The 26,618-nt window shown below is 38.5% G+C and overlaps 1 protein-coding gene across 5 annotated transcripts in view; it reads right to left on the bottom strand.

Moving 5' to 3' along the window:
* Nucleotides 1-26,618, bottom strand: part of mctp1a (multiple C2 domains, transmembrane 1a) — a 151,877-nt gene that overhangs the window by 52,675 nt on the left and 72,584 nt on the right. For 3 of the 5 annotated variants that reach the window (XM_028457221.1, XM_028457219.1, XM_028457223.1), the window contains exons 6-15: nt 25,754-25,792; nt 23,106-23,270; nt 22,057-22,187; nt 20,371-20,557; nt 12,642-12,735; nt 6,566-6,668; nt 5,644-5,746; nt 4,944-5,045; nt 4,340-4,414; nt 198-317 (exon numbers count right to left, since the gene is read on the bottom strand). In XM_028457221.1, coding sequence (XP_028313022.1) covers nt 198-317; nt 4,340-4,414; nt 4,944-5,045; nt 5,644-5,746; nt 6,566-6,668; nt 12,642-12,735; nt 20,371-20,557; nt 22,057-22,187; nt 23,106-23,270; nt 25,754-25,792 — 1,119 coding nt within the window. The remainder of the gene's footprint in view (nt 1-197; nt 318-4,339; nt 4,415-4,943; nt 5,046-5,643; nt 5,747-6,565; nt 6,669-12,641; nt 12,736-20,370; nt 20,558-22,056; nt 22,188-23,105; nt 23,271-25,753; nt 25,793-26,618) is intronic. The other 2 variants (XM_028457220.1, XM_028457222.1) reach the window with 2 other exon arrangements.

Consider the following 26,618-nt stretch of genomic DNA (forward strand, 5'->3'; position numbering starts at 1 on the left):
ACAAGTATTGGCTCTCCAATAAATACACAACAAACTTTAAATCATAAACAGAAATACCAGCTGCTGGCATGCATACATGACAGCTATATGCAATGATTGTGTGATCCACGATTGGTATATGTGCCGATTTGTGCTGCGAATGTTTCAATTAGCAGAGCCGTTTGTACTGTACGTAGTGTAAATGCACCTTTACGTACCACGAACGCACAGATGCTCCTCTGCGGGGAATCCCACTCAAAGCAGCTGTTGATGTAGCAGCCCGCGTTGATCAGAAACATGATGCAGCGTCTAACTCGGTTGAAGTTTTGCAAAAGCAACTGGAAAAGAGGTGACGATGTGAGCAGGTCAGAAGGAAGCAGTGAAGGAGCAGGTCTCAACACTGAAAGTCTATGGCACTGTGAAACAGGGTTGGAGTCAATTATATTTTTCAGTTACAACTACGTCTTCAATTATCCACGTTCAATTACGATTTCATTACGATTACAATCACCAGCATTTATTACAATTACAATTACTTTTTTATCCTCAGAAAGTTACAATTACGTTCTAATTACTAAATTTCAATTCCAATTTATCACAATTATTGAGCCTGAATAAATAACCTAATAAAAGTTAACTTTCCTCTTGCGTTAGCTTTCTGTTAGCATCTCTTATGAGAACGGGTCCTAAATCAGCTGTAAAATACACTAAAAACAAACATCATCTAATTTAATTCCTACCCATTGGTTACCTTGTTAGGCTGCCTAATAAATGAAAATATAGGTTTTAATATTCATGGTGTGGGTATCTGAGGCTTTTTTGTGTCAGTATAGCCCTAGATTTATTTTTATTTTTTATTTTTTAATGTTAAAATGCGGGAAAATTGATATGAAACAGATTTTAATAATCAACTAAATACAGTATGTGTAGAACTGTACATAGAACATGGTTCCCAGTTGTAAAATGACAATTACAATTTTGCCATAATTGTAATTAATTATCAATGACGCGATTACAGCTATAATTGATCTCAACCCTGTTGTGAATAGTATTTATCATGCACAGCACACAAACATTCAAACCAACAATCAATTCAGAGACTATGAGAACATGCAAACTCTGGATGATGTTGAACAATCTTGAACGCTGCAAGAAAATATTACAGTCGGATATTGTTTTTTGTACAGGCTAAATTTAAGTGATAGATCTTGGCTAATGGATCTCTTTATTACCATATGTATTTACTTTGACGATTGAAATCCTTTAAGCATGTAGAAGAAGCTTGGGCTACAGCAGACAATCCATTCTATTGCATGTTGAAATTTTTATTTTGGCTGGATCAGTGGTTTCCAACCGTTCATTTCATCTTGTGCAACCATTATACCCTCTGTGCCATACCATCTGCTGTGAATGTGTCAGCAGGCCTGAACTCCCTCCTGTGTCTACAACAACAGAAACTTAGCATTTCAGACCTTTATCAATGTTTTACAAGCATTTTGGCTTTGGAACAACTTGTGGATTAATAATTGCTCTTTGAATTTCATTTCCATCAATCCACCCATAATCCATATATCCACATTGTGTTAAGGGCTTCCTTTGCTGGAGTCCAACAGCTCACTACAACATGTGTGCACCATAATGACGTGAATTATTTTTTCTTTTGAGAAACATGAACATGGATGTGGATCAGTGGAAAACCACCACAGATAACTGAATCACGTGCGTTTCTCCGGGTCTACTTTCATGGCGGTAAAGTTTTGTACAACGATTACAATCACTAAAGCTCTCCCTGGAGTGTCCTCCCTGAGCGATCTCCAGGCATTTGGCCAGAGATGAGAGAGAACCAGTAAACCACCAACAGCCGCCTTGGTTGCCAGCCATTCAGGGAATAGCACAGCAGCAGTCCCAATAGGACGAGACGTCTCTCCAGGTCGCTGTGTGTTCACTATTTCATTCTATGGAAAACGTGTATCTGAATGTGTGTGGATGACAATACTGCACAACAGAGAGTATATTTGTAGCTGTGGTTTAAAGTCGTATCACTGTATCTGAATAGATCTATGTGGAGTTGAGAGGTTGGCTTGGTTTATTTGATGTTAGATGGGGGGGGGTCTGTTTCTTTATGTACAATTATGTGAAGCATATTTTTTGCCAAATTGGGAATGACTACAGTGTTCTGCTGGGGACACACACACCCTGAGGACAGCTAGACACCGTATCATCCACTTTCACATTCCATAGCGCATGCATTTGATGTACATACTGAACTCTTCTCGCCTCATAATTTCCATAGCTAAACTGATGTGATTGTTTGTTTAGTCATTCCTTAAGAAGTAACTAAATCCCTGCTTTCTCCTGACCTGCCACTAGGAGGGGAATTTTATGGGAGGGGCTCCTGGAGCAGTTAAGACACGCCCAGTCTACGTTATAAAATCTCCAATGAACAATCTATGCTATGTTAACTAGCTACTCATTACTAAATATACCTCTCTATTTACTTTTCTCTCAATCTAACCGACTCACCACAGATTGTAGAGCCCACAGGTGCTAGTTTTTATAAAAGGGGTGGGGCTAACAGTGCTTGTTTGTGACACAAGATGGTCCCTAAATGTCACATGATCTTTTTCTCAGCAAATAGTAAAAATCAATTATAATAGCTGGGTTTCAAACCATAGAGGGCAGTCACTGATGAAATATGAAGTTGAAATATTTTGACTATAATGATGAGTTGACCAGGACCAATCAACAGCACTACTTCATATACAAATACATTTGTATTCAGCAGAAAAAAAGAGGTTTTGGGGGTTTAGTTACTCTTAAAGAACAGTTAAAGGGCCCATGTTACGCTAAATCAACTATTCTGTGCTTTAAATAATATAAAAATGCAATTTGGGCTTCATACATACTACATACTTCATAGTGTTTTTTTTCATTGATTCCCTCAATCGTTAGTTAGAGGGTGATTTGCTCCTTTCTTACTGCAGCAATCGCTCCAATATGATGATGCGTTCACACTTTGATGACGAATTTGACGCGGCACTGAGCTGGAGAAGCCACGCCTCCAGGAAGCTCTCTGCCATGATTGACATGTAAACAGACACGCCCACAAAAATGAGCATTTCAGCGTGCTTTGCACAGTGCTGTGTATGTATTTTCTACAGTCTATGTATGTACTAGCGAATGCCCCGCCCCCACGCTCTGTCTAGTGTTTATAAAGCAGCATGAGCTTCGCTACGGAGTGGGTGGGAGGAGGGCGGGCTGTTCTCTGGCCCTACGTCACCGTGCAGGGAGGAGAAAATCAGTGTCCCGTCTATAGACACGCCCACTCATGAATATGCATAAGTAGGCCGCAAATCAGCCTGTTTGTGTAGAGTTGCTCAGAAAGTGACTTTTCAGAGGCTAAAACACGTGAGTTTGTGAAAATAAACCTCAAATACTGTTTTTGGGGTTCTTAGAACAAATGCAGATGAGTGAAAAATAGCATGACATGGGACCTTTAAATCTGTGTACATTTCTATTTGTTTGATGCTTGTGTTTAGCCAACTCCGTGTTCGTTTCCTGATTTCAGTGAATATTTCTGTACAAAACACAGCTGCCAACAGCGAGGGAGGCTAGCCTTATAGGGCAAACCCTCTGAAGTAGCCGGTGACATCATCATTGCGAGACGATGACATGGGTGACATGATGGAGTCAGGGGTGAAATGAAGATTTTTAAAAAAAAGGTCCGGGGGGGGGGGGGCTGGGACAGCTTGGGGTTGGTGGAGATGGAGAGCAACAGGGAAGTCAAAAAAGGAGGGAAAAGATGGAGGGGTGAAGAAACAGTGCAAGCTGAAGTGTGTGTATGTATGTATGTATGTACTGTATGTGTGTGTGTGTGCTCAGCTATGCATGGAGCAACATTGACTGCTGAGCCCAAGCGGTCACTCATATGACATGTCTGATGTGGGCCAGCCCCGACTATTCATCCTTTGTGGTACCGCCACACTGAGCAGCGTGACAATGAAGTGCAAAGCAGCAGCAGCGGCAGAGAGGGCCAACTATGAGGATGGCCAATCTACTTATGCACCCCAGAGCTGACAGCTTGACATTTCTATTCACACTCTGTGAGGATGCGAGGGGGTAGACATGAGAGAAGTGGGAGAGGAGCGAAGGGTGGGGGGGGGAAGAAAGAAACAAAATGCAGTTTTTCCTTCAATCATCCTGTTGTATCTTGCCCACACAGTTGTTGTGCTTTACAAGATGCCACTCACAATGAGGTTGTTGGTTTTACTTTAGACAGTTAAGCAGGGTGTACCATGGCGAGGAGAGATTTGGAAAACAAGGCAGAGTGGCTGAAAATACGTGTTGGCTGCTGATGTACCTGTTTGGACACTCTGGGCTCTTCCTCGATGTATTTTTGTTCAATTGGAATTAACGTCCTGAGACCGGCCTTCACCTGGATGCAGGGGTAAACAACAAATGGTGAGACAGAAAAACACAAAAAAAAACACAGGAAAGAAAACAGATGAATTATGCTGGACGGCGTTTAGATTATTTCAACGATTTTTTTCTAACATGGTAGTTCATATGTAGCGCTTGCCCCATGTCACAGACTAGACAGCAGGAGAGGGAGCAGTACGGCGGCCGCAATAGGGAACACACAGCGGTGGTGAATGGATGGGTGAACAAAAGCAGCTGAGAGGGAGTCTCTGATAATTAAAGCTAAAATGGGGACGAGGGACGATGGACAAGGGACGAGGGATAAGATGGAAGCAAGGCAGGAGAAAGTGGGGAGGGAATGGGGGGAACCCGATGAAGACAACAGCAGTGTATAGGGAGGAGGGAGGAGGGAGGAGGTGGGGTGGGGTGGGGTGGGGGGTAAGAAGGAGGATAATGGCAGTGCATGGAAGGGGGAACAAAACAACAACATAAAAAAAACAGAAATCAGGGAGGAGGTACAAAAAAAAGGCAAAAGAAAGACTTACAGCATTAAAAATCACGTCTATTTCGAGAAAGATGACCCCTTTTGTTGGCCCTGTCAGCTCCTTGCTTTTCAAGGCGTAGGCTTTGCGTTCTCCATTTTGGATCTGTGGGAGAGGGACATGACAGGCGTCTGTCTGGCAATACCCGACTGAATCGGCTCCTCGGGTCACCTTTGAACCCCAGCTGTTGGCGCTGACAGGGAACCCAAAACAACTGTGGCAACTCTGACAAGTACCTGTTCATTACCCACTGCAGCTCAGCTCTGTCAAACAGAAATTAACTATCCTGGGGAATCACTCTGTACAGCAGAGCATGGATATATTAGCCATAAAGTTTTCACTGACTATCTATGTGTTTTTTTTCCGATATCTAAGAGACACTCCTCCATCTTTATTCTTCTCTAAATCACATCATTCCATCTCTCTATCAGTGTCATTTTCAAATCATCTCTCATCTCTTGACTTCCTTTCTTCTCAGCTTTCAGCTTCTTCTTTTCTTCCTTTGCCTCTCATCTTTATTTTCCCGCTCCTGTCATCTCCCTATCTTTGTGAAATAATAACAGTGTCATCAGTGGAGTTGCAAAAATAACCTCTGCTTTTTATATCTTCCCTCCGTCTGTTTTTATTCTCTCTGCTCTGTTCTGTTCTCTCAATTATTCCCAAGAGAAAGAAAAAGAGAGGCTGAAATCTGCCTTTGACTCACGTTTAGTAAAGGAATGGCTACTTTTCCCAGGAAGTCTGCACTTCTGTCTCGGTCCTCATCGTAAACAGTGACCTCGAGTACTGAGTGGATGTCCTTCACGTTGCTGGACCACACACAAAGACGAGCACAGCGCTATAAACAATGAGATAAGGACTGCAAAGTCGTACAACATTAGAGACATTGGATCTTATTCAGCTTGATCTAAGAATACAACACAAAACCAAATATATCATCAATAAATTAAAAAACACAGTAAGTTTTATTTTTTACAATGTTTAGAAATTTAGCAGAACCAATCAATCATGGATCATATGTGACAATAAAACATAGTCCAACATGTGCTTCATATGGTAAAATCTGAGGATTGGATTTATGACAAAACAAAGCTAACGTCAGGGTAAATGCGTTGTACAAATACCATCAAGTGGGAAATAATAATAATAATTTATTTTTTTTATTATTTTCTACCTTTAAGAGTTCCCATACTGGATCTGTTGAATATTATAGTATTGGATGGGATGAAATGAATATTCAATTTCCAGCAAAAGTTTATTTACTCTTTTATTTTGTAAAAACATTTAATATTTTATTTTTGTTGTCCTGAATTTTTTTCCAGATAATGCAAACGCAAGAAAAACAAGTGTCAATGAAGTTCAAAAATAGCATAAATTACTCCTAATAATAATACAGGAATAACAATAACAATAACAATAACAATAGCAATAATAACAATAACAATAATAATAAAAATAATCAAGATTTCTAATTGTTAACTGTTATTAATATTTACTGAATAAAATTGTTATATGCCTTTTATATATATATATATATATATATATATATATATATATATATATATATATATATATATATATATCGTGTGTGTGTGTGTGTGTGTGCGTGTGTTGTATAAACCACTCACAAAGTGAAGACCTTGTTCCATTCAGGATTGAGGTTTTTGTAGACTGTGTGCGTCTGCAGCCGATCGTTACTCAGCTCCACCACACAGAAGGGATCACTCTTACCTATAAACACACAGACAATGACCTTCTCACTGAAAAAGGATGAATAAACTGCATAAAAATACAGTGTCAGATTAAAGATGGTATTTTTTTTTATTTAGCGTAAGCTCTCAATGCAAGAATATTAACTTTTTCCTGCATCTTCATTCTATTTCTACTTTTTCATCACGTTAAGACGTATAGATATATAAACGTCATCATCTTGTAGCACATGACAGTTGCAAGTCCTCAGCTTATCAGGGTTGTAATAGTGTGATTGTTTTTAATTTAAAATGCAAAGCCCTGCATCACCGCTGCAGGCAACGTCCATCAACACCCCAAAAAACAACGACAACTAAGAGATAAGCTCCAGGTCCACCGTGCCCTGGGCAATCCAAGGAAGGGAGTGGGAGGGAGAAAAAGAGAGCGAGAGAGGTGATGAAGAGCGGTCAAAACAGTCGATGGAGCTCTGAGGGTCAGAAAGCCTCAGAGTAGGAAATAAAGACGCACTGAGCCTGGAATGTGGGCTTAAGAACGAGCTGTGGGATGATCACAGCTATGCTGTGATATAATACAGAAGAGAAAGGGATTTATGGAAGCAAAACACAGAAAAAAAATGTAGAACATTTGGATACATAAATGCATATGCAATATTGCTTAAGTTTTCAAATAGGAAGGAATATTATTCTTATTTAATACATCATACTTAAAAAATATTGGCCAATGATTTAATTTGAATGTAACCAGAATTAATTAAAATGTATTTATTTTAATTTTTGATCTATTTATGTATGTATTTGTTCCTTTCATGAAAGTGCAAACAAACATAGATTAATATATCAAATAATATCACAGTCAAAATGAGCAGTAAGAATACCATTCTTATATTTCTGCACCTTAACTTAATAAATACATAATTAATGACTCCACAAACCTTCCCCCGTCAGTCCACACAATTTTCACTATTCTCCAACAACCTAAAATGTATTATATTATATAAGTCATATCATTATTAATAATAATAATAATAATAATAATAATAATAATAATAATAATAATAATAATAATAATAATACATTTAGTATGATAACAAATTAGTGTATTTGTATATTTATTAGTGGAAAAACAAGTCTACATGATATTAATGCCATAGATAACAAAATTAAGAAAAATGCCTTTTAAACTGCAGCGTGTAAAATGTAAATGTATTTATTTGGTTTGTTTGGATTTGATATGAATTCAATCATTACAAGCAGCAGGAAAACTATATTTCATGTAGTTTAGAATGGCACTAATTTACTTAGCCACAAAATTATATATAAAACATAAAATGTAATATTATAAACAACTTTTAAAACATCTGGCGTTAAACGCAAATGTTGGCGATAAAGAGTCAGAGGGTTATCAATAATCAGAGAGTGTAGCCCATACCATTCATATTTGAATCAGTAATGTCCTACATAATTTCCCTTTGTTTTACCAACTGATCACAACCAATTCTTTGTACTTTCAGGGAATATGACTAGCTTTGTAAGCCAACAACAACAACAACAACAACAAAACCCTTAATTCTGCCTTTAATCCTTGAGCTTAATTAATGACGGCGTTCCAATAAGTGCTTTGTTGCGCTGTTTGTTTTAGCTGAAGCTTCAAAAAAGACTGGGTCACAAAGTTAAAACGACGTTTTTGAACATTTACAGGAAAATGATATAAAAAGTACTGAAGTGGGATAACGTTGCATAACATTACTCCATGAAGTCAGAATAGAGTTGAAAGCCTCTGGAGTGTGCGTGTGTGCGTCCCTCTGCATGTGCAAGTGTCATTGATTGGTGTGATTTTGTTCAAATGTTGTGACAAGGGCGAGACATTTAGTGAGTGTGCAAAGCAAATGTCACTGTGATTAATGCTAAAGCATGGGGGATATACCTTTGTTTCCAGTGAATATTGACAGGTAGGATTTCTACAACAGAAGGCAGCTGAAAAATAAACTAAAGACGTGTGTCTCATAAGACCACGTCTCAGTGTATCTCTGTAAAAAAGATGATTGTTTTTAATTTAACCCTAAACGAAAGCTGATGTGTAAGGAGTACTAATGTATCCTACTCAAGTAGAAGTACTGTTACTTGATTGAAATTGTACTTGAGTACAAGTATAAGTAAGTCATACAATAATACTTAAGTACAAGTAAAAAGTAGCTTCATTAAAACATCTCATGTATGAACTTAAAAAAGGATTTGGAACCTAATTTATCTTCCACAAAGGTATAAAATAAAAGGTTCGTCAAAATGTACAATTCTTTTTTTTTTTTTTAAATAAAATAACACCAATTAATTCAATTCAAAATAAATAAAACCCCAGGCTCTAAGTGTAGCTACATTTATAAACTCTAAAACTGGGAAAATAACCAGCATTCAATGTTGTTTTGTTACTACATTTAATCTGATTGGTCGGCTATGATGTGATTGTCGTCTGTTGTCTATTTCATTTTTTGCAGTTTCACTGTGTCCGTTGATCATTCTAAAACAAGATATAATCATTTACTCAGTAACGGTTTGGGTGTAGAAATGTAATGAATTAATTTACGTCATTTAAAATGTACTTAAGTACAAATAAAATGAGTGATTTAGAAATATACTCAAAAAAAGGAAAAGTAGCCATAAAAGCAACTCAATTACAGTAACTTGAGTACTTTCACCTGTAACAGATTTAATGCTGCCTCCTGATCAACTAAGAGTGCCGTCCCACACAAATCCAATCTGACTGAATTTAAATGCAATCACACAAATTAAGCGATGGAAATAATTTCTTCTCAGAGCCGTTCCTTCCCCATTTCCTCTCTAATATTTGGTTTTTTAATCACATGGCAGGCGGTGTTGCCGCTGAGAGCCGGTTGTTATTGGTGCTGAACTTTCCCCTTACTGCCTGCCAGCACCAGAGGCGCCTGTCTTAACCAATTACACGCTCGGGCTTGAGCGCCACTCAGCCATCGTCCAGGTAATGTCCGAGTGAAGCTCCTCCCCCCCCTCGGGTCCCGTCTCTGTGGCAATGGCAGAGGATTTCCAGCCAGAAGAGGGCTCAGCTCAAATTAATTTCAGAGCACTCTGAGATAAGTGTGGAGAATGAATACCACCGAGAAACGAGGATCTATACTGTAATTGCCACAGAGTGCTAGGCTGGAGATGACACACACACACACACACACACACACACACACACACACACACACGCAATGCTTTTTTTGGCATTTATTTTTGCTTTAAGATGATTATGTACACAATAACAGAGTTTTGAGAGGAAAGCTGCTTTTTACTCTCAGGATTGGTTTAAATAAACCGGGCACACACGTCCTTTGACAGGCAGTGGTAGTCCAAGTGTGTGTGTGTGTGGGTGTGTGTGTGTGTGCGTGCGTGCACTAATTCAATGCTCCAACAGTATAGTACTCAGAGCAACAAGAGTGGGCAGACAAAAGGAATTGTTGGTTTTAGAGACTATTTTCAGTTATCCTACTTGGGCTGGAAAGCTGCTACTCCACAAAAACACTCCAATTAGAGAGAGAGAGAGAGAGAGAGAGATGGTCAGGGGAAGGCGGAGGAACACAGATAGAAGAGGAGACGCGCAGTGTGAATGAGAGAGAAAGAGAGATGGTGAACTCTGTCTCTCTCCCCGGCTGACCTTCTCTCCATCTCCCTCCCGTCTCGGTCTGTGTGTTTGTCTGTCCTTCGGTTTCACTCTCACCTTGTTCCTGACCCTCTCTTGGTCCAGGTTGTTAAAATAGGGTGTTCATGTGGCGAGGGCTCTTATGTAGCTCTTACAGGGCTATTGTTTCTGCCAGTGACACACACACACACACACACACACACACACACACACACACACACACACTGACAGTGCATCAGACTATCACAACAGGTATAACCTATAGCTAAAAACAGCCACTTTGCCTGCACTCATGTGGACTGGGTTACACTGCCTGAGAGCGTAACAGGAAAGCATTGGTTTATATGCTTAAATGTGCATTTAAATTAATTTAATTATGAACTAAAACTCCTATAAAGATCTCAATACAGATGTTTTTTTTTTTTCTCAAATTGATTGAACTCTAAGAAATCTATATTAATTAAACTCCTGTTTTTTATTTAAAACTCACTGTAAATATTTGGGAGCACTTTTTTTTTGATAGGGTGTCGCAATCAGCAAAAAACAAGTATTGCATTGTATCAGCCTGCATCTAATATCTATGATATACTGTATATTGTTTTTACTGGATTTATTGAGGTGATTTTTCAGGGTCATTTATTTTATTATCTATTTATTTCATTCAATAGTAGAATATTTTTACGTTTAAGGTTAAATGTATGTAAGCCATTGATTAATAAATAAATGTCTGTTTTTTTCACACCTTCTGAGATATTGATAGTGGTGTCGGCCAATACGCAAGGCTGAAATATCAGCATCAGTGAATATCGGTGAAAAAGTTTTATCGGGACACGATTTCACCATAAGATATGCTGAGTAGGGTATGCATCATTTTGGCACTTTTCCATTCCATTGAAAATAATTGACAAAATGTCAAAATGAGACATTTTACAGTTTCACAGCTGCAGTTACGGTAAAAAGTTAGCAGTCAATTCTTTGTTTGTTCTATACTCTTTTGATTTGTTTTGAGCATGAAACGTCCTTAGATCTATACGGCTAAGTCACAGAAATTCTGATGAGCGTTAAATATAAGAACCATAGATCCATTAGCCCTGCACTCCGACTGATCCGGTCACTTATTCTAGTGATGCTAATCACCCAGCTCCACTCTGTGTTTGCTAATGGGACTGTGGGTGTTTCAAATACAGAAATACTCCCCACACCCACACACACACACACACACGCACACACACACTACATAATAGAGAGTGAAAAACTAGGCCTGTCCACTGTAGACCTAATTAAAAGTAAGAATTAATGGAGAATGGAGGTTTTAGTGAGAGCAAGCAGAGAAAGCACAGGAGGAGGGTGGAGAGAGATTTGTTGCTTCCAATGTGCTCTTTCTCTCTATTATTCAAATGAGCAGCGAGCATCTTTTTTAAATATGTAGAAACAAAATTTAGTGGACCCGCACAGAGTACACTCTAAATTTCTCTCGAGGAGTCAAAATAAAGCTGTGGCTTCTGTTTTAGCTCCACTCGCTGCTGAGGTGTTTAAAGTCTGAAATGCAAATATTAAGTAACAGATTAAAACACGAAATTAGTTCAATAAATGTTGGCGCTGGAAGACGCTAAAATGTTTTACTCTAATAGTGGTGTCATGTGCATTTGCCTTATAAAATGTGGCAATATGAATATACAGTACTGTATATAGGTCAGACATGGGCCCCCAAAGCCCCCAAAGCAAATCCACCAAAATTGTAATTCAAAAAGTTGGAATGACTTGTGAACCCCACAATAATACAGAAAATAACTACCAAAACACGCAAATCAGCAGCAAAATACACAAAGTACACAAAAAAAAATCCAGAAATAACAGTAACCACTTAAACAAAAATGACTACAAAAACACACAAAACAACAATACGTTACAGAAAAGCTCCAAAGACACACACACTGTTAACAAAGTTATACAAAATAACAGGATTATACAGGAAAAAAACAAAAATACAGAAAAAGACCCCAAAATTCAGTGAAAAATGCTTAAATCAACAACAATATGCAAAAAATGACATAACACACAAAATGGATAAAAATTGACAAAACATCATGTTAATGCTGACATGAATGTTGATAATGTGGCCCAGATATAATGACAGTTTTGTGACCCCCCACTATGATAAAGTTGACCATCCCTGATAAAGGTAAAATCATATTTTTGTGTTTGACTGAATGTAATGACAAACTGTTAAACCAAAATGTCCTAAATGTCTGTTATAAATGTGGGCTTTCCTTGTTGCTTAGCAACAAGCTGTTTAACTCTGTTAACCAGAAGAACTCATAGCATCGCACATGTTCTTACCTGTGACATCTGCTGCCATTAGTCCTTCAGCGCGGATGACTTTAACCTGCACCACACCGACATCCTTTAAGTTGTGCAGCGACCTCCAGAGGTTCTGAAACGTCACGGGGACAGAGGTTAAAGGGCGGCGAGGGCAGCAAATTAGCACTGAAGCAAAAGGCACGTCGATTGCCTGACATTTCATTAAATGAGAAAAGGGTAGAAAATGTCCTTTACTGATCTTTATTTTTAAATGTAGCGCTGGCATTTATTGCTGAGTCTAGCATTGGACAAATGGCTGCCATTAACTGGAGCGCTTTTCGGGGAATAACCGTTCAAGTAATTCAAGATAAAAAGTGATGAGGCCAAAACACAATTTCATGCAGATGAAAAATCAAGTTTGTAGCATCAGATCAAGAATTAAAACAATATTATTTTGTTAGATCTTAAAGGATGTCAACACCAAGTAAAACATGGTCTTTACTATAATCCAGATTAAAACAGCATTGTTTTTCTTTTCTCAAGCTGTTACCAAATACAATATATTGACCCATACATACTCTGTACATCATTTGTAATAGGAAGGAATTGACTGTACAATGTATGATGTTGCTGCCTTTTTCCACTAACTGCAGGAGTAAAATAAGCAATTTGACCGTATGGGTGAAAAAAGGTGTTGAATGTTCAAAGGTGTAAAAAAAAAAAAAAAGGCTACGTTTATGATGTGTGTTTTCCAGTTATCAGTCGTTTCTGTACATCTGTAAAATGAGAAATCATTAGTTGCTCTTGAATTTGGGGAAAGAGGAATGAATGCATTGCTTTTTGTAATAAAAAGTTGAATGACGGCAATATAAATGGAAAATAAAATAAAATAATTATAAAACAATATAAACTTTGTCTTGTCATAGACTCATATACTGTACGTAAACAATGTTATGTTTAGCTGTTACAGAATCACAAACAGGGATCATATAAATCCTTGTGGTTAAAATACAGGGAGAAGGTATACAGCAGAAGTATGGAAAACTCACTCATAAAACTAATCGAAAGGATTCTGTAAATATCAACAGTATGACCATGAGGAATGAGCACACACACACACGCACACACGCACACACACACACACACACACACCATGAAAAAGTCCTGCAAATCAAAACGCATGTCGATGCGTCTTAAAAGCAAAGTAGAAATGCAATTTGCTTCAATTTATTTCCCACTCCTTGGCAATACCCTCTTCCACCCCCACAGGAGTAATTATAATTCAAATTTCAGAGTATGGCCAGGGTACAGACTTAATTCATTATCACCAACTCAGTCAGACTGCCTGTTTCCAGCGATATCATTGTCCAAATACTCTCTAAAAGAGATGATAGGCACAGAGTGAGTGTGAAAGAATGATGAGAAGAAACGGGGAGTGTTTTGAGGAGAAACATGCAGGAAAAATAAGGAGAGGGTACAACTCTCTATTAAGGCTTGATTTCTCTGAAGATACAGCTGCTTGTTGTGAGTACAAGGGAGACGCGAAGAAGAGAGACACTCGGTGGAAAATTAGGCAGGAAGTGCTGATTAGGACAAGGCTGTGTGTGTGTCTGTGTGTGTGTGTGTGTGTGTGTGTGTGTGTGTGTGTGTGTGTGTGTGTGTGTGTGTGTGTGTGTTTTTAATTTAATCCAACTAGTGAAGTCTGGGTGAAAGAATTGTTTGACCTGTCAATCTTTTACTACCTGATTTAAAACATAATGCTCCTATTTCAAATGAATAACAATGGTGAAGATTAAACTTGACTTTTGCTTTTCACAGGTTTTTATTTATTTGTTTGTTTGTCTGATAGCAGGGTTACGTCAAATGTACTTATCAGATTTCTACAAAATTTTAACCAAAAATAGACGTAAGGCCAAGGAAGAGCCCATTGTGTTTTGGAGGGGATCCAGATAAATACGCTGATTGTGGAACAGTTTCAAATATTGAAAAATCCCTATTTTTCCATCATTGGCGAAATTGGAAAAATGTATATCTCAGTTTGTAACTGACCAATCTTCATGAAATTTGACTCAGTTATGTCAGGTTGGTTTCTCAAATACCTCGTGGAGTTTCATCCAGATCGAATCCGGATTGCGCATTTTATCGCCATTTTTTCCAAAAAATGGGGACCCACTGTATTGTAGGATAGAAATTTCATCCAAGCCTTTAAAGTGTGAATGATCATAGTACCATGATCAAGATCACTGATCCAGATAACTGCCAATATTGGGCAAAGAGGATATTTGGCACTTGTGCACCCTGGGTGCTCTTGTTTATATGCTTTAGAAGTTAAATTGAAAATAAAATAAAAATAGGATGCAGAGAGAAATATTAATAATTACTTCTTTAATGTATGGATGCATCCATTTTTTCACCCCCAACAGTTCCAGCACTCTTCATCCCTTCCTCCCACCACACAGGCTCCCAGAGGGAACAGTTAGAGTTCAGCCTCAATCCATGATTGGAAGAGAAAGCCCACCCATCCTCCATGAAGATTCAAATCCTCATCAGAACGATAGACTGCCATAGATAGACTGGACAGACAGGTGGAGAGACAGAGAGATGAAAGGACGCCAAGATCAACCCCCAGCCTCCACATTCACGTTTCACCAAACCCCCATCAGCACGCAGGTGGGCTGACGGGGATAAGAAAGAGATGGAAAAAATTAGAATGAACAGAAGGAGAAAGAAAAGGGAGAAAAATGGAAGAACAGGGTTGGCTTTCATAAGACAAACCAGCGTTCTGCCTATGACTGACGTCTTGTCACGGTGACGTTTTCCTTCCGTTGCTGTCACACTCCGCAGACACATAAACACGCAAACGATTCAGCCGCAACACAGGCCTGTGACTCGCTGTCATCTTTGCAGCATGTCACATTTCATCACTGCTAGGCACACACTACACACACATGCACACACGCTGCCCTTTAAGGCAGAGGAAGTTGGAACCGATGCTCAAAATAAACAGTGACTTCCTCTCGTCCTCACCTCTGTTCATCATGATTGGATTGTAGTTTGGTGTGGGCAGGGGTGGACTGGCCATCGCCCCAAAGTGGGCCGGTCCGGTCCGCTACATTTTTGATGAGCGGGTGGTGGCAGACATGGTAACAGGTAGCCAAAAAGAAGTCCAAAATTGGTAAAAGTGTGGCAAGAAAGAGAGACTGTAAATTGATTAAAATGGGCTAAAAACAGTTAAGAGTGGCCAAAAAATGAGCAAATAAAAAGGAACCAGGTGGTGTGTAATAGCAAAGCGTAGCTTGAATGGGAAAAATGTGGCAAACAATAGTGAAAAGGGGCAAACATGGAACAAAAAGAGGCAAAATGTAGGGAAAAAGGAAACAAGTGGAACTTATATGGAAACGTTAGCTTATTTGAAGTAAAATTGTCAAAAACAACTTGCAAAAAATGGGGAAAATAGATATTTATTGGCAAAAGGTAGCTAAAGTCTGAAAAAAGTGTCAAAAGTTTTTGAAAAGGGGCAAAAATTGGACGACAGATGTTACAAAATGGCCAAAGGAAAAAAAAAAAGGGTTAAAAAGTTTCCTCTTTTTAAGGTTTTCTGGGGGAATAATAATTCAAATTGAGACAAAGAGCCACACGTTGAGCATCACTGACTTTATAAAGGTTTCTACATGGTCCCAGTCCACCACTGGCTGTGGGTCAAAAGTTTCTCTGACACTTCAGTGCAGGCCTGTGTCCCACTGACCAGGCTGCTCAACAGAGTGTGTGGGAGAGCTGTAGGTGTTTGTCGTGCAGTACCACACGTGAGGCTGGGTGTTGAAGTGGCACTACTTCAGTGGAGGTCACCATGTCCTCTTTGCCCCATCCACCCATCTTTTGGTCACCTCAGGCCTGTTAAGAGCCATTAGTGTCTGTCCTCCTTTGCCATCATAATGCATAAATCTCTTTCCCTCCTTTTCCCTCTCATCTCTCTTTGTCCTCTCTCTACTTCTGGGAGACAGTAATTAGGGATGAAGGAAAGGTTACAGTGAGCAATAGAACATCTAAGGCAGTTGTCTATAAATGAGCGTATTGCACTGTGTTCACATACAAACACACATGTATCGTATATTGTGTACACAGCCACATAGAGAGCTGGCACATGCACACGCAAACAGAAACAATCACAATGCAGAGCTTTAATGAGCTCAGTGCTAATAGCGGCTCCCTGCACTCAGGTGTGAGTTGTCAGTTTTCATCAATGGCCCCAGAATAATAAAAAAAAAAATAACACGTGATGAATTCAGCACTGACCTTAGTGTGACCATTAAAGGATCAGCACACCTGTTAACACGGTAACAGGTCAAAGAAATATATATATATATATTTTAAGCTTTAGTAAAACAATTATCAGGGAACAGCACCAATAACTAGAAGTTGCACTTTTAGCATGACATGTTCACATTACATGACTAATGTTTTAGGGCTGGGACAGATGAAGGTTATCATAATAGGATTTTAGCACGTCATGAAATATTAGTCTGTTATAAAAATAATAATATTAATAATACATTTTATTTAAAAGCACTTTTACGGACACTCAAAGACACTTTACAGGTAAAAAGGCATGAAACATGTGATCAACTACAGTATAGCCCATGTGTTATTGGAGCTACCTGGTCCTACTATCCCCCTGTGATAGAGCACACCATACATCTTTAGCATTGTTTAAATATCAAACACTGCCAGTCACAGTAGCTTATCTACTGTACTTCTTAAAGTTTTGAAGCAAAAATACAACTTTAAGTTTCATCTTCATCTCTCCATCCCATCAACTACCAGTCGAGCCATAGCAGCACTAGACAAAGAATCTCAGGTTTGTGTTAGAGTGGGATGGAGATGGCGAGGCAAAAGGAAAAAAAAAAAAGCAGCAAAAGTGGAAGGTGAAGGAAGTGAAATGTGTCGCCTTCGGCCGAGCAGAAAAACGGGGTCTGTGCGAGTTGTGGGAGAGGTGAAATAGCTTTTTCTTTTCATTTTACACGCCTTCCCTTCCCTGTGCAACCCTCAGCCTTTACCTCTCGCCCCCTATTACACACGTTCACTCAAATACACACGCATACACCATCCCGCCCCCCCCCCCCACCCCCCCTCATTCTGTGACCTTAAGGAGAGGCACAGCAGATAGTGACTTAGTCTTAGAGCTCCCCCCTCTGATTTCACTCGGTCCCTACAGTGCGGAGCGGATCGGTCGACCTCATGTTGCTAGCTATGAAGACACCGTCGTGTTCGTGTCGGGGCATCAACGTTTGGCCATTAAAAAAGGCAAACATTGCACGAGTAGAAACAACACTTTAAATCTCACAAACCTTGAGAAATCCAGGCTGTGCACAATGAAAACACTTGACCAAGTAAGCCAACCGTGACAAAAATATTTATAGTTTCCTTCTCTCGATAAGTCATTCGAGACAACCATGTTTTTTGTTGTATCGCCAGTTAAAAGAAATAATAAGAATTGAGCATTATTAATGGCTTGATAAAAGAAAGAGGTATTACATCACACTGTTGATGCAGAGAGACGTCCCCTTGTTAAGGCTGTCAGTGAATTACATCTATTCAAGTGTGTGAGCGTCTTTGTACAAAGGAGCAAAGATGACAGGGTGTGAAGGGTTAACTAGGCTAAGACAAAGACATGAAACCATTGTGCCGTGTGGAGGGCCTCAGTAGCAGATGGGGCGTTCAGGGCCCCTCTTCTCTCTCTAAAAACTCATTTTCAAATAAAGAAGACTAGAAAACGACCACAGACACCCATTTAGGCAGAGGTAGTATATATCAGCATATGACCATGTAAAAATAAAAAGACGATCGAGAGTCTCCTTAAATTAGAAATAAACTGACTTTATAAGAAGCAGAGAATGTAGCAGGGTCCTCCATGTCGTCTCTTTCTGTATCATTCATCACCGGTGTCACGGTCTGAGTTTACCTCCTCACTGAGTACGTGACTGCTACGTACTGAGATGTACCCGTGCTGGATTAGCCATGCATAGAGATTGCTGTATTGATGCTTAAAACACCATCAATTAAAAAAAAAAATCGACCAATAATAAAAAAAAAAACAGGATTGTCATGATCAGAATTATATGACTACAACAGCTTATTATTGTAAAGTTACATCAGGTTAACTGTTATTTATTGCAATGTATATAATAATCATGTTTTTTTTGGACAATAAATTATTCCTTTTCATATTGAGTTTTATTATAATCGTGTTTTCCTATTCCTATTTTTCCCCAAGAAAAGGAGCCATTCAACACTCGTCAAATAACATAAGCTTCCAACATTAGCTTTGAATATGAATTTACAATCTCAGCACGACGGAAGTAGCAAAACATTTATTTTCCAGTAATCGATCTCAGAACGAGGTAAACTCAGACTTCTCATCTTCTCCTCTTGCCTTACAGCTCCACCCTCAGTATCCTTTACCCAACATAGTTATCATCTCACATCAGGGTTGGGGTCAATTACATTTTTCAGTTACAATTACATTCTCAATTACTAAGGTTCAATTACAATGAATCACATTTACTGAGCCTGAAATAAATAACCTAATAAAAGTTAAAGTTCCTCTTGTGTTAGCATCAGCTGTAAAATACACTAAAAACAACTATCTATCATCTAATTTCTTTCCTATCTATTGGTTTCCTTAGGCTTCCTAATCAATGAAAATGTAGATTTTAATATTTTTTTACACATATATGTTTTTAAAATGGTAAAATGTGGGAAAGCTTGATATGAAACATTTTAATAATTGTTAACTACATATGTGTAGAACTGTAACATTGTTCCCCAGTTTTGCGTTAATTGACATTATAATTTTCAATTTTTATAGAATTTTCATGGCAATTACAATTATAAAGTCACATATCCAAACTCAATTACAATTTTATTAAGATTGCAACAGCAACGCATTCTTCATACAACAATCACAATTATAATTATGCCATAACTGTAATTACTTATCAATTACATGGATACAATTATAATTGACCCCAACACCAACCCTGTCTCACATACTTGCATGGTGAATGCATCTGTTTAAGGCACCCCACATCCCACAATGCAATGCGCTAAACTCTGATAATGTCAACAAAGGGAGTGTTTACGGTGGAAATGAAAACAAACTTTCCAGCGGCAATTTCAACTTTTTACATCTTTGATGTATTGATCTATGAGGCCTAAACTATGGATTTATCTGATAATAATAATAACAGTCATCTCTAGCAGATTTAAACTCCTGCTTCTTTTCTACATTCATGCAATTTTTAACCGTCTCAATGCACTTTAGCTGCAATAGTCACTTTATTTCTGGTCAGTCCTCATCTAAATGCCATTATATTCAAGTCTTTGTATCTTATTGTATTGTCCATGCTGCCTGATTTTGGAGGGGTTTTTTTTCTCCATTTTATTTATTTATTTTTTATTTATTTTTTACACAATATCAACTTACCAGGGACTACGGATGTACATGTACATTAATGCTCATTGTCTCTTGTCCTTCATTTTCAAAATCATGTAATATTTTACTCCTGCCCACCTTCATTCCTCTCCTCTCTGATGCCAACCTCCACCTCTCCTGCTCCCGACCAATCACAGTGTGCTCTGGAGCCGTCTTTTAATCTGATTTCATCTGTTTTATTTTGTGTGTCTTCCTCTTAAAAGTGGACTACTCACGCAATTGAGTACCAATCTGAAAACACGAAAGCGTGCCCTGATTTTTTGAAAGCTAACTCACATATCTCTGCATGATCTGGTGTCTTTCGTGCGGGTCGTCCAGCATGTTGACAGACAGGTCCGAGATGGAAACGGCAGCAGACGCTGTGAGCGTAACCAGCAGCACCAGCACACCTTCACCCTCCTCCAGAGGAAGGTCCAACTTGTGTGTGTGTTCTTTGCTAAGAAGTGACAGGTCGATGGTAGCCCTGGAAGAACCCAAACACTCAATATTACTATAAACAAAGAAAAACTGTTCTTCACTGCACACATGCATAGAGTTAGCAATAGTAATAGTCTGACACGTAGACACTCGCAGCCAGGATTGTTTTTATTCAAAACAAACCTGACATCAATGCCCATTTTTAGGTACTTAGAGGACCTTATCTTAGCCCTGGACATTAAGCCTGATATTTATGCTTAAATTAGGACAATTATTCTTGCTGATGTGTCCAATGAGGCATTACAATGGTTAATCCATACAAATTAAAAACAAATTCAACTTCCAAATTACACTACTTACATTAAACTAGGGATGGGAAATCAACTTCTAAGCATCAAGTATTGACTCCAGTCAACTGAAACATGGAATTAATGTTTACCAAAGTACCGTTTCACTCGCACGCACGCACAAAAAAACAACTAATAAAACAAACACATTTCAGTGAGTCATTACCCGGCAGCTGGTACAGTTTAAAAGCTTAAATGTCTGCAGTTATTAGTCATTTATGATGACTGGATTGATTCTATGACTAAAAAAAAAAATATCCTTTATAAAACATTGTTTTCTTTATCTGTGATGAAAAGGTAATGTTAGTGTAGTGTAGTAGAGACTCCAGCTGCAGCATTGTGAGTTTTTTGAGATACAGCCACCAATTGTGCAAGTACTCCCACTTAAAAAGATGAGAGAGGCCTGTAATTTACATCATAGGTATACCTCAACTATGAGAGACAAAATGAGAAAAAAAAAATCCATAAAATCACATTGTAGGATTTTTAATGAATTTATTTGCAAATTATGGTGGAAAATAAGTATTTGGTCAATAACAAAAGTTCATCTCAATACTTTGTAATGTTCCCTTTGTTGGCAATGACAGAGGTCAAGCATTTTCTGTAAGTCTTCACATACACTGTATTGCCCCACTGTATTTGCTCTTGCTAACATGAATTGAAAAAAAAAAAAAGATCATCTTATTGTGAAAGTCCATTTACCTTGATCAGGGTTTGAACACACATGGCACCCTTTATGAGGGCTTAATGGGTTCCAAAAACAAATCACTGAGTTTACCACCCATTACACCACAGTAGTTTGCACATTTATAAAACTCGTTCTGTTGTGTACGTCATTTTGGTAAATGGACTTGATGTATATAGTGCTTTTATGCCTACACTGAGGTAATCCCAAAGTGCTTTACAATATCAACTCATTCACCCATTCACACATCAATGGGACTGAACTGCCATGCAAGGTGCTGATCAACCACTGGGAGCAACTTAGGGTTCAGTTTCCTGCCCAAGGACACTTCGACGCATAAACAGGTATAGAATGGGATCGAACCCCCAACCTCTTGATCAGAAGACAACCCCTCTACCACCTGGTCGCCATTTTAAAAAGTTAGTTTTTTTTGTAATGTACAGCACTATTGTAAAACTGGTAGAGGCGGTATCTCCCATCACAACAATAAATAATCAGTTTGTATGACTGTACCTTCCTAAAAAGTCATCCTTCTTTCCAGCATCTTTGTCCCAGACTGTGATGTCCACGTACCCTCCCTGCTCCTCATACATGTTGAAATCAAACTGCTCCCTCCACTGGGGGTTCAACGTTTTGGGAATAGTCTAGAAAAACACAAGAAACCAATTGTGAATCAAAAGTTTTAATACAGATGCATCATAATATTAATAATCACTGTGTGATTCCTTATTAGCAGAGTCAAACTAAGACGTACAGTAGGCCTATTTATCTTGCTTCTGTAAAGTGAAACCTAATCAGAATTTGTAAATTACTTTCAGTATTATTCAATGTTCAAATCATTATTTTCCGATTCTGTTTTCAAGGAGATAAGTTATAAAACAATATCTTTGAATGTCATATGTCCACCATTGCTGATTTCAGGTTTAGATTCAATAAATTGTCTGAAATATAGAAATTGTTCCTTAAACACCTGTTGGTGCTAAAAAAAAACACATATTAATGAAAAATGTGGTAAAACTGCTTGTGTACAAAAAAAAAAAGTCAAAATTAAAAATACTAGTAGTATTACAGAACCAAGATCTTAGTAGAACACTCATTTAAACTTGAAAATACAATATTGAATAATCATCAATCCAGATCAGGTGACAATATGACTACATGGATAGATTATTTATAAGAGGCAATTTATAATTATTGAAACCAATTCATTTTCCTTGAATTGTCAACTTTGCTATTTACATTCAGATATTATTGTCTCAAAGTTACACATTTGTTATTTTTTTTTTATTCATAGTTTGTCATCTTCTGGTTTTTAAACAAATCTCAATCTAATGCTCTCTAAAGGCAAGAGCTACAGTATGTATTACTGATAGACATTTGATTTAAAAGATATTAAACATGTCATCCTAGTGGTGCTAGCAATGTGGATGGGTTGGATTAAAAATGATTCATCATCTCTTTAATATGTTCAAAGTTATTCATATCCCATTCCTATGGAGAAAACCAAAACATGATCCATTCTTTGTTACACACTCAGTGCAGCAGCAGGGCTGTTATTTTACCTTGCTCTTGTACTTCTGATGACCCATCCTGAACTTGACGTAGGGGTCGCTGAAGCCGTTGGTGTCCATTGGCTGCAGGCCGCGACCCTCTATCAGACTGATGCTGACTATACCTCTCCACAGCTGGGCTTTTCTGTGCACGTCTGACAGGCGCATGCTCTGACACTGCAGCCAGATACATTTAAACACACATTTACACACCAACATAGACACAAAAAAAAAAAAACACCAGCACAAATAAAAAATATGAATACTTAGAAATAACCACCCACAAAATAAACAAAAAAAAAAAACTCAGAATACAAAATTACTACTGGGAACAACTTTCACTTTCTAGAATAATAAACAGGAACAGACGCATCAAAACAACACAGATTGGAACAAACAAAAACACACATTTACAATTTCACACAAAAGGAATCCAGCTTAACCCCATTTACAACGGAGGTACAGTACGAGGACGACTGGATATGACAAAACATCACAATAAAGAAAGTGTGTATTTTCATTTTTGATTTAACAGAAAATGTTTGTAGACTATGAATTTCATTGTGCATTAACGGATTCTTGAAATATGTAGTAAACATGATCTTCCAAACCATGCTGCCTGTATTCCTCATAATGCTGAGCAATTTATCTTATCCAGCCCAGTTGTTGAAATCGATTCAAACTCAGATCAATCACTCTTGTTTTTTTTTTTTGCCAAACAGTTTTCACAGCACTTAGAGACGTACTTAACCTCTCTTTGAATCGTGTCAGTTTCTTTCAATAAAACAAAGAGCTGGGTATTTATTCGTCAAACAAATACACAGCCTCCTCATCTCTCGCCCTATCTTTCTCTCTCCTCCTTTCTCGTTAGGGGAAATTTATTAGCATAGCTTTTGTTTTGCGGGTGAATTTCATTAAACTCTGAACAAACCCTGCCTAGCGAGCGCAGGCCTTTGATCTGGAGACAGAGCCTCTTGATTTCCATTCTCCAGACATTAAACAATGCAAATAGCACTCTGGTGCAAAGCCAGCCTCCCTCACAGCAGCTCCCACATCCTGCATTTTGCATGTACATTTGCTACTAAAGCCCTGCACACTAATAGTAAGAGGTTGATGGCATGACCAACTGTTTTAATTATTGCCACACATGTTTTGCACCAAAACGAGCTTTGGGCTATTTAGTTTGGAAGTCCTTATCCCACTACTTGGGCACAGCAGGATAGAAAATTACACAAAAATATACTCAGGAGCTGAAATTTTTATCAGAATAACTAGCGTATGACAGCATGTGCAGATAAAGTAGATAAAAATAAAAAAAAAAATAACTAGCTTCTAGTTACTAATACAGCCTTTTTAGAGGGTTCAGGGTCTGCCTATGCTTTAAAACATCACAAGTGCCACTGGCAAAGTTAGAAGGAGCTGCATTCAAATGCTTTTTTAGCATCTAATCATTATCTGCCGACACTTTGGAGAGATTTACACCATTTGTGGATCGAGCATTGATATACTGTAAGTATCATTAAAAAGGGTTGTGGTGTAAAAATAATCACCTCCTCCATGCAGTTCAGCACAGATGCAAAGTAGCACTCGGGAGCATTGCCTTCTTTTGGCGGGTTAGCACAAGTTAGTGTTTGAGTAAATTCCTAATTCACAGGCGGGGTGGCCCAGTTACTGTGCTTCAAAGACTCGATTAAGGGAGGCACTGTACAGCGGGATGCCTGGCCAGCTCCAACCAGGCACACTTTCAATGTGCACATCCAACATTTCACTGCTCCAGAAGCAAGAAACTCTACACTTCAAGGTGGATCCTCCAATTGAGTGAAAGTAACATTGAGCTTCAATATGACACCTGATGTGATGCTTTCAATCCAAGTTTTCACCTTTAATTTGTTCCTTAATCTAGTACTAGTGCGTTCGGCTAAATGACAAAAAGGTGTGTCATGCATGAATCATTAAAAAGAAGCCAAACCTTCACCAGCATGCTTTCTATTCATACCCAACAGCCAAGAGAAAAAGAAAAAAGTCACACAAAGTGCCCCAGCATGACAGGAACTTAAAGTAAGGCACCAACATAACAATGATTTATCCTGATGGTGCAGGAGTCCAGACGTGGAGAGGTACATCAGTAACAAATGAAATAAAAAAAAAACATTACATTTCACTGATAATCTGCAGCGTTGGACTTGTTTGAACCCCGGCATTAAAATCAAATGCTATATTCACACAGATTAGGTGCAATAGCGCTCATAACCGGTGGGAAATGCACAACACCATCACAGTGGTTAGAACATCAGAGTATGTCTATTCATTTAGAGAAATGGTTCACCATTTTTCATCATTAAGTCAGTGCATTTAGCCAGTTTATAGGCCAACTATAAATACATTAGAAAATCCAACTTTGCTATGAAAATATACATTTAGTGTTGCGGTAGGTTGTAGGTAGCACATTGCACCTTGTGGAAAATTAGCATTTGATCAAAAAACTCAAAGAAACTTTATAGACAAAACTGCAAATAAAGGACAGGAGGAAGGAAAAGAGCCAGGTGTTGTCCATCCATGTACCGCTGGTGAGGCAGGACGGGTGAGGGCGAGGGTGCGGTGCGGTCGGTGGGTTGTGGGGGGAACAGGAGTTTGGGAAGTGACATGCTGTTTTAGTTTACCTTACTGGATCGTTTCCAGTTCCTTCTCAAAAGCATGGTCTGTAAATGAGACAAAGCAGTTACAGAGCGCCCCCCAGTGTCCCCACCTTAGAATTGAAAGGTCAGGGGTTAAAGGGCATGATAGGAATGCAGATCAGACTGCTTAGTCCTGACCTGGTGCAAGGGTGGGGAAAACGTTAAATATGGAGTATGTGTCTTTACCAGCGTGCATGTTTTGTGAGCAGGGAGTGGTTAAGGTTTATAAATGCATGCATGCAGAGACACATACACACTGATGATATGTATGTAGATAGATCCAGTTTGCGGCAGTATTGACATTTTTAAGCCTTTAAACTCTAGATATTTGAGCTACTACTTTGTGCATAAGGGTGTGGAATTAAACAATATCCATACAAAATATGAACAAAAGCATCTTTTACATAACAGGGACTTTTTTTTCCTTAAACATGTAATTTGATATTTTCAAGGAGAAAAATTTGCATGATATAAAGCAATATTTGAATGCAAATAATTAGCCCGTCCAATCACTGAAAACAGCACTAAATCTCATTACCATTTAGAGAAACATGACTGGTGTTAGATGAGTGATACACCCACTGTGTCATAGGCAGTTTATTACACAGGTCCCTACTAAACAGTGTTTTAATTCCCTAGAGAATCTAATTCTTCCATGCCAATAGATGGCAAACAGGAGGGTGTGCTTGCATAACATCCGTCTCCCCCTTTTCCACAGATGGAGAAATCCAAAATGATACTTAACCTAAATAGAGTTTATTTGTTCCACCAAATGTGGACTTTCTGAACAACGGCACTAAATAGGCTACAGAATTAAGACATCAGATCAAACAGAATAAAATATTTCCCC

Source organism: Gouania willdenowi, chromosome 9 (genome assembly GCF_900634775.1).
Source record: "Gouania willdenowi chromosome 9, fGouWil2.1, whole genome shotgun sequence".
NCBI classification, from domain to species: Eukaryota; Metazoa; Chordata; class Actinopteri; order Blenniiformes; family Gobiesocidae; genus Gouania; species Gouania willdenowi.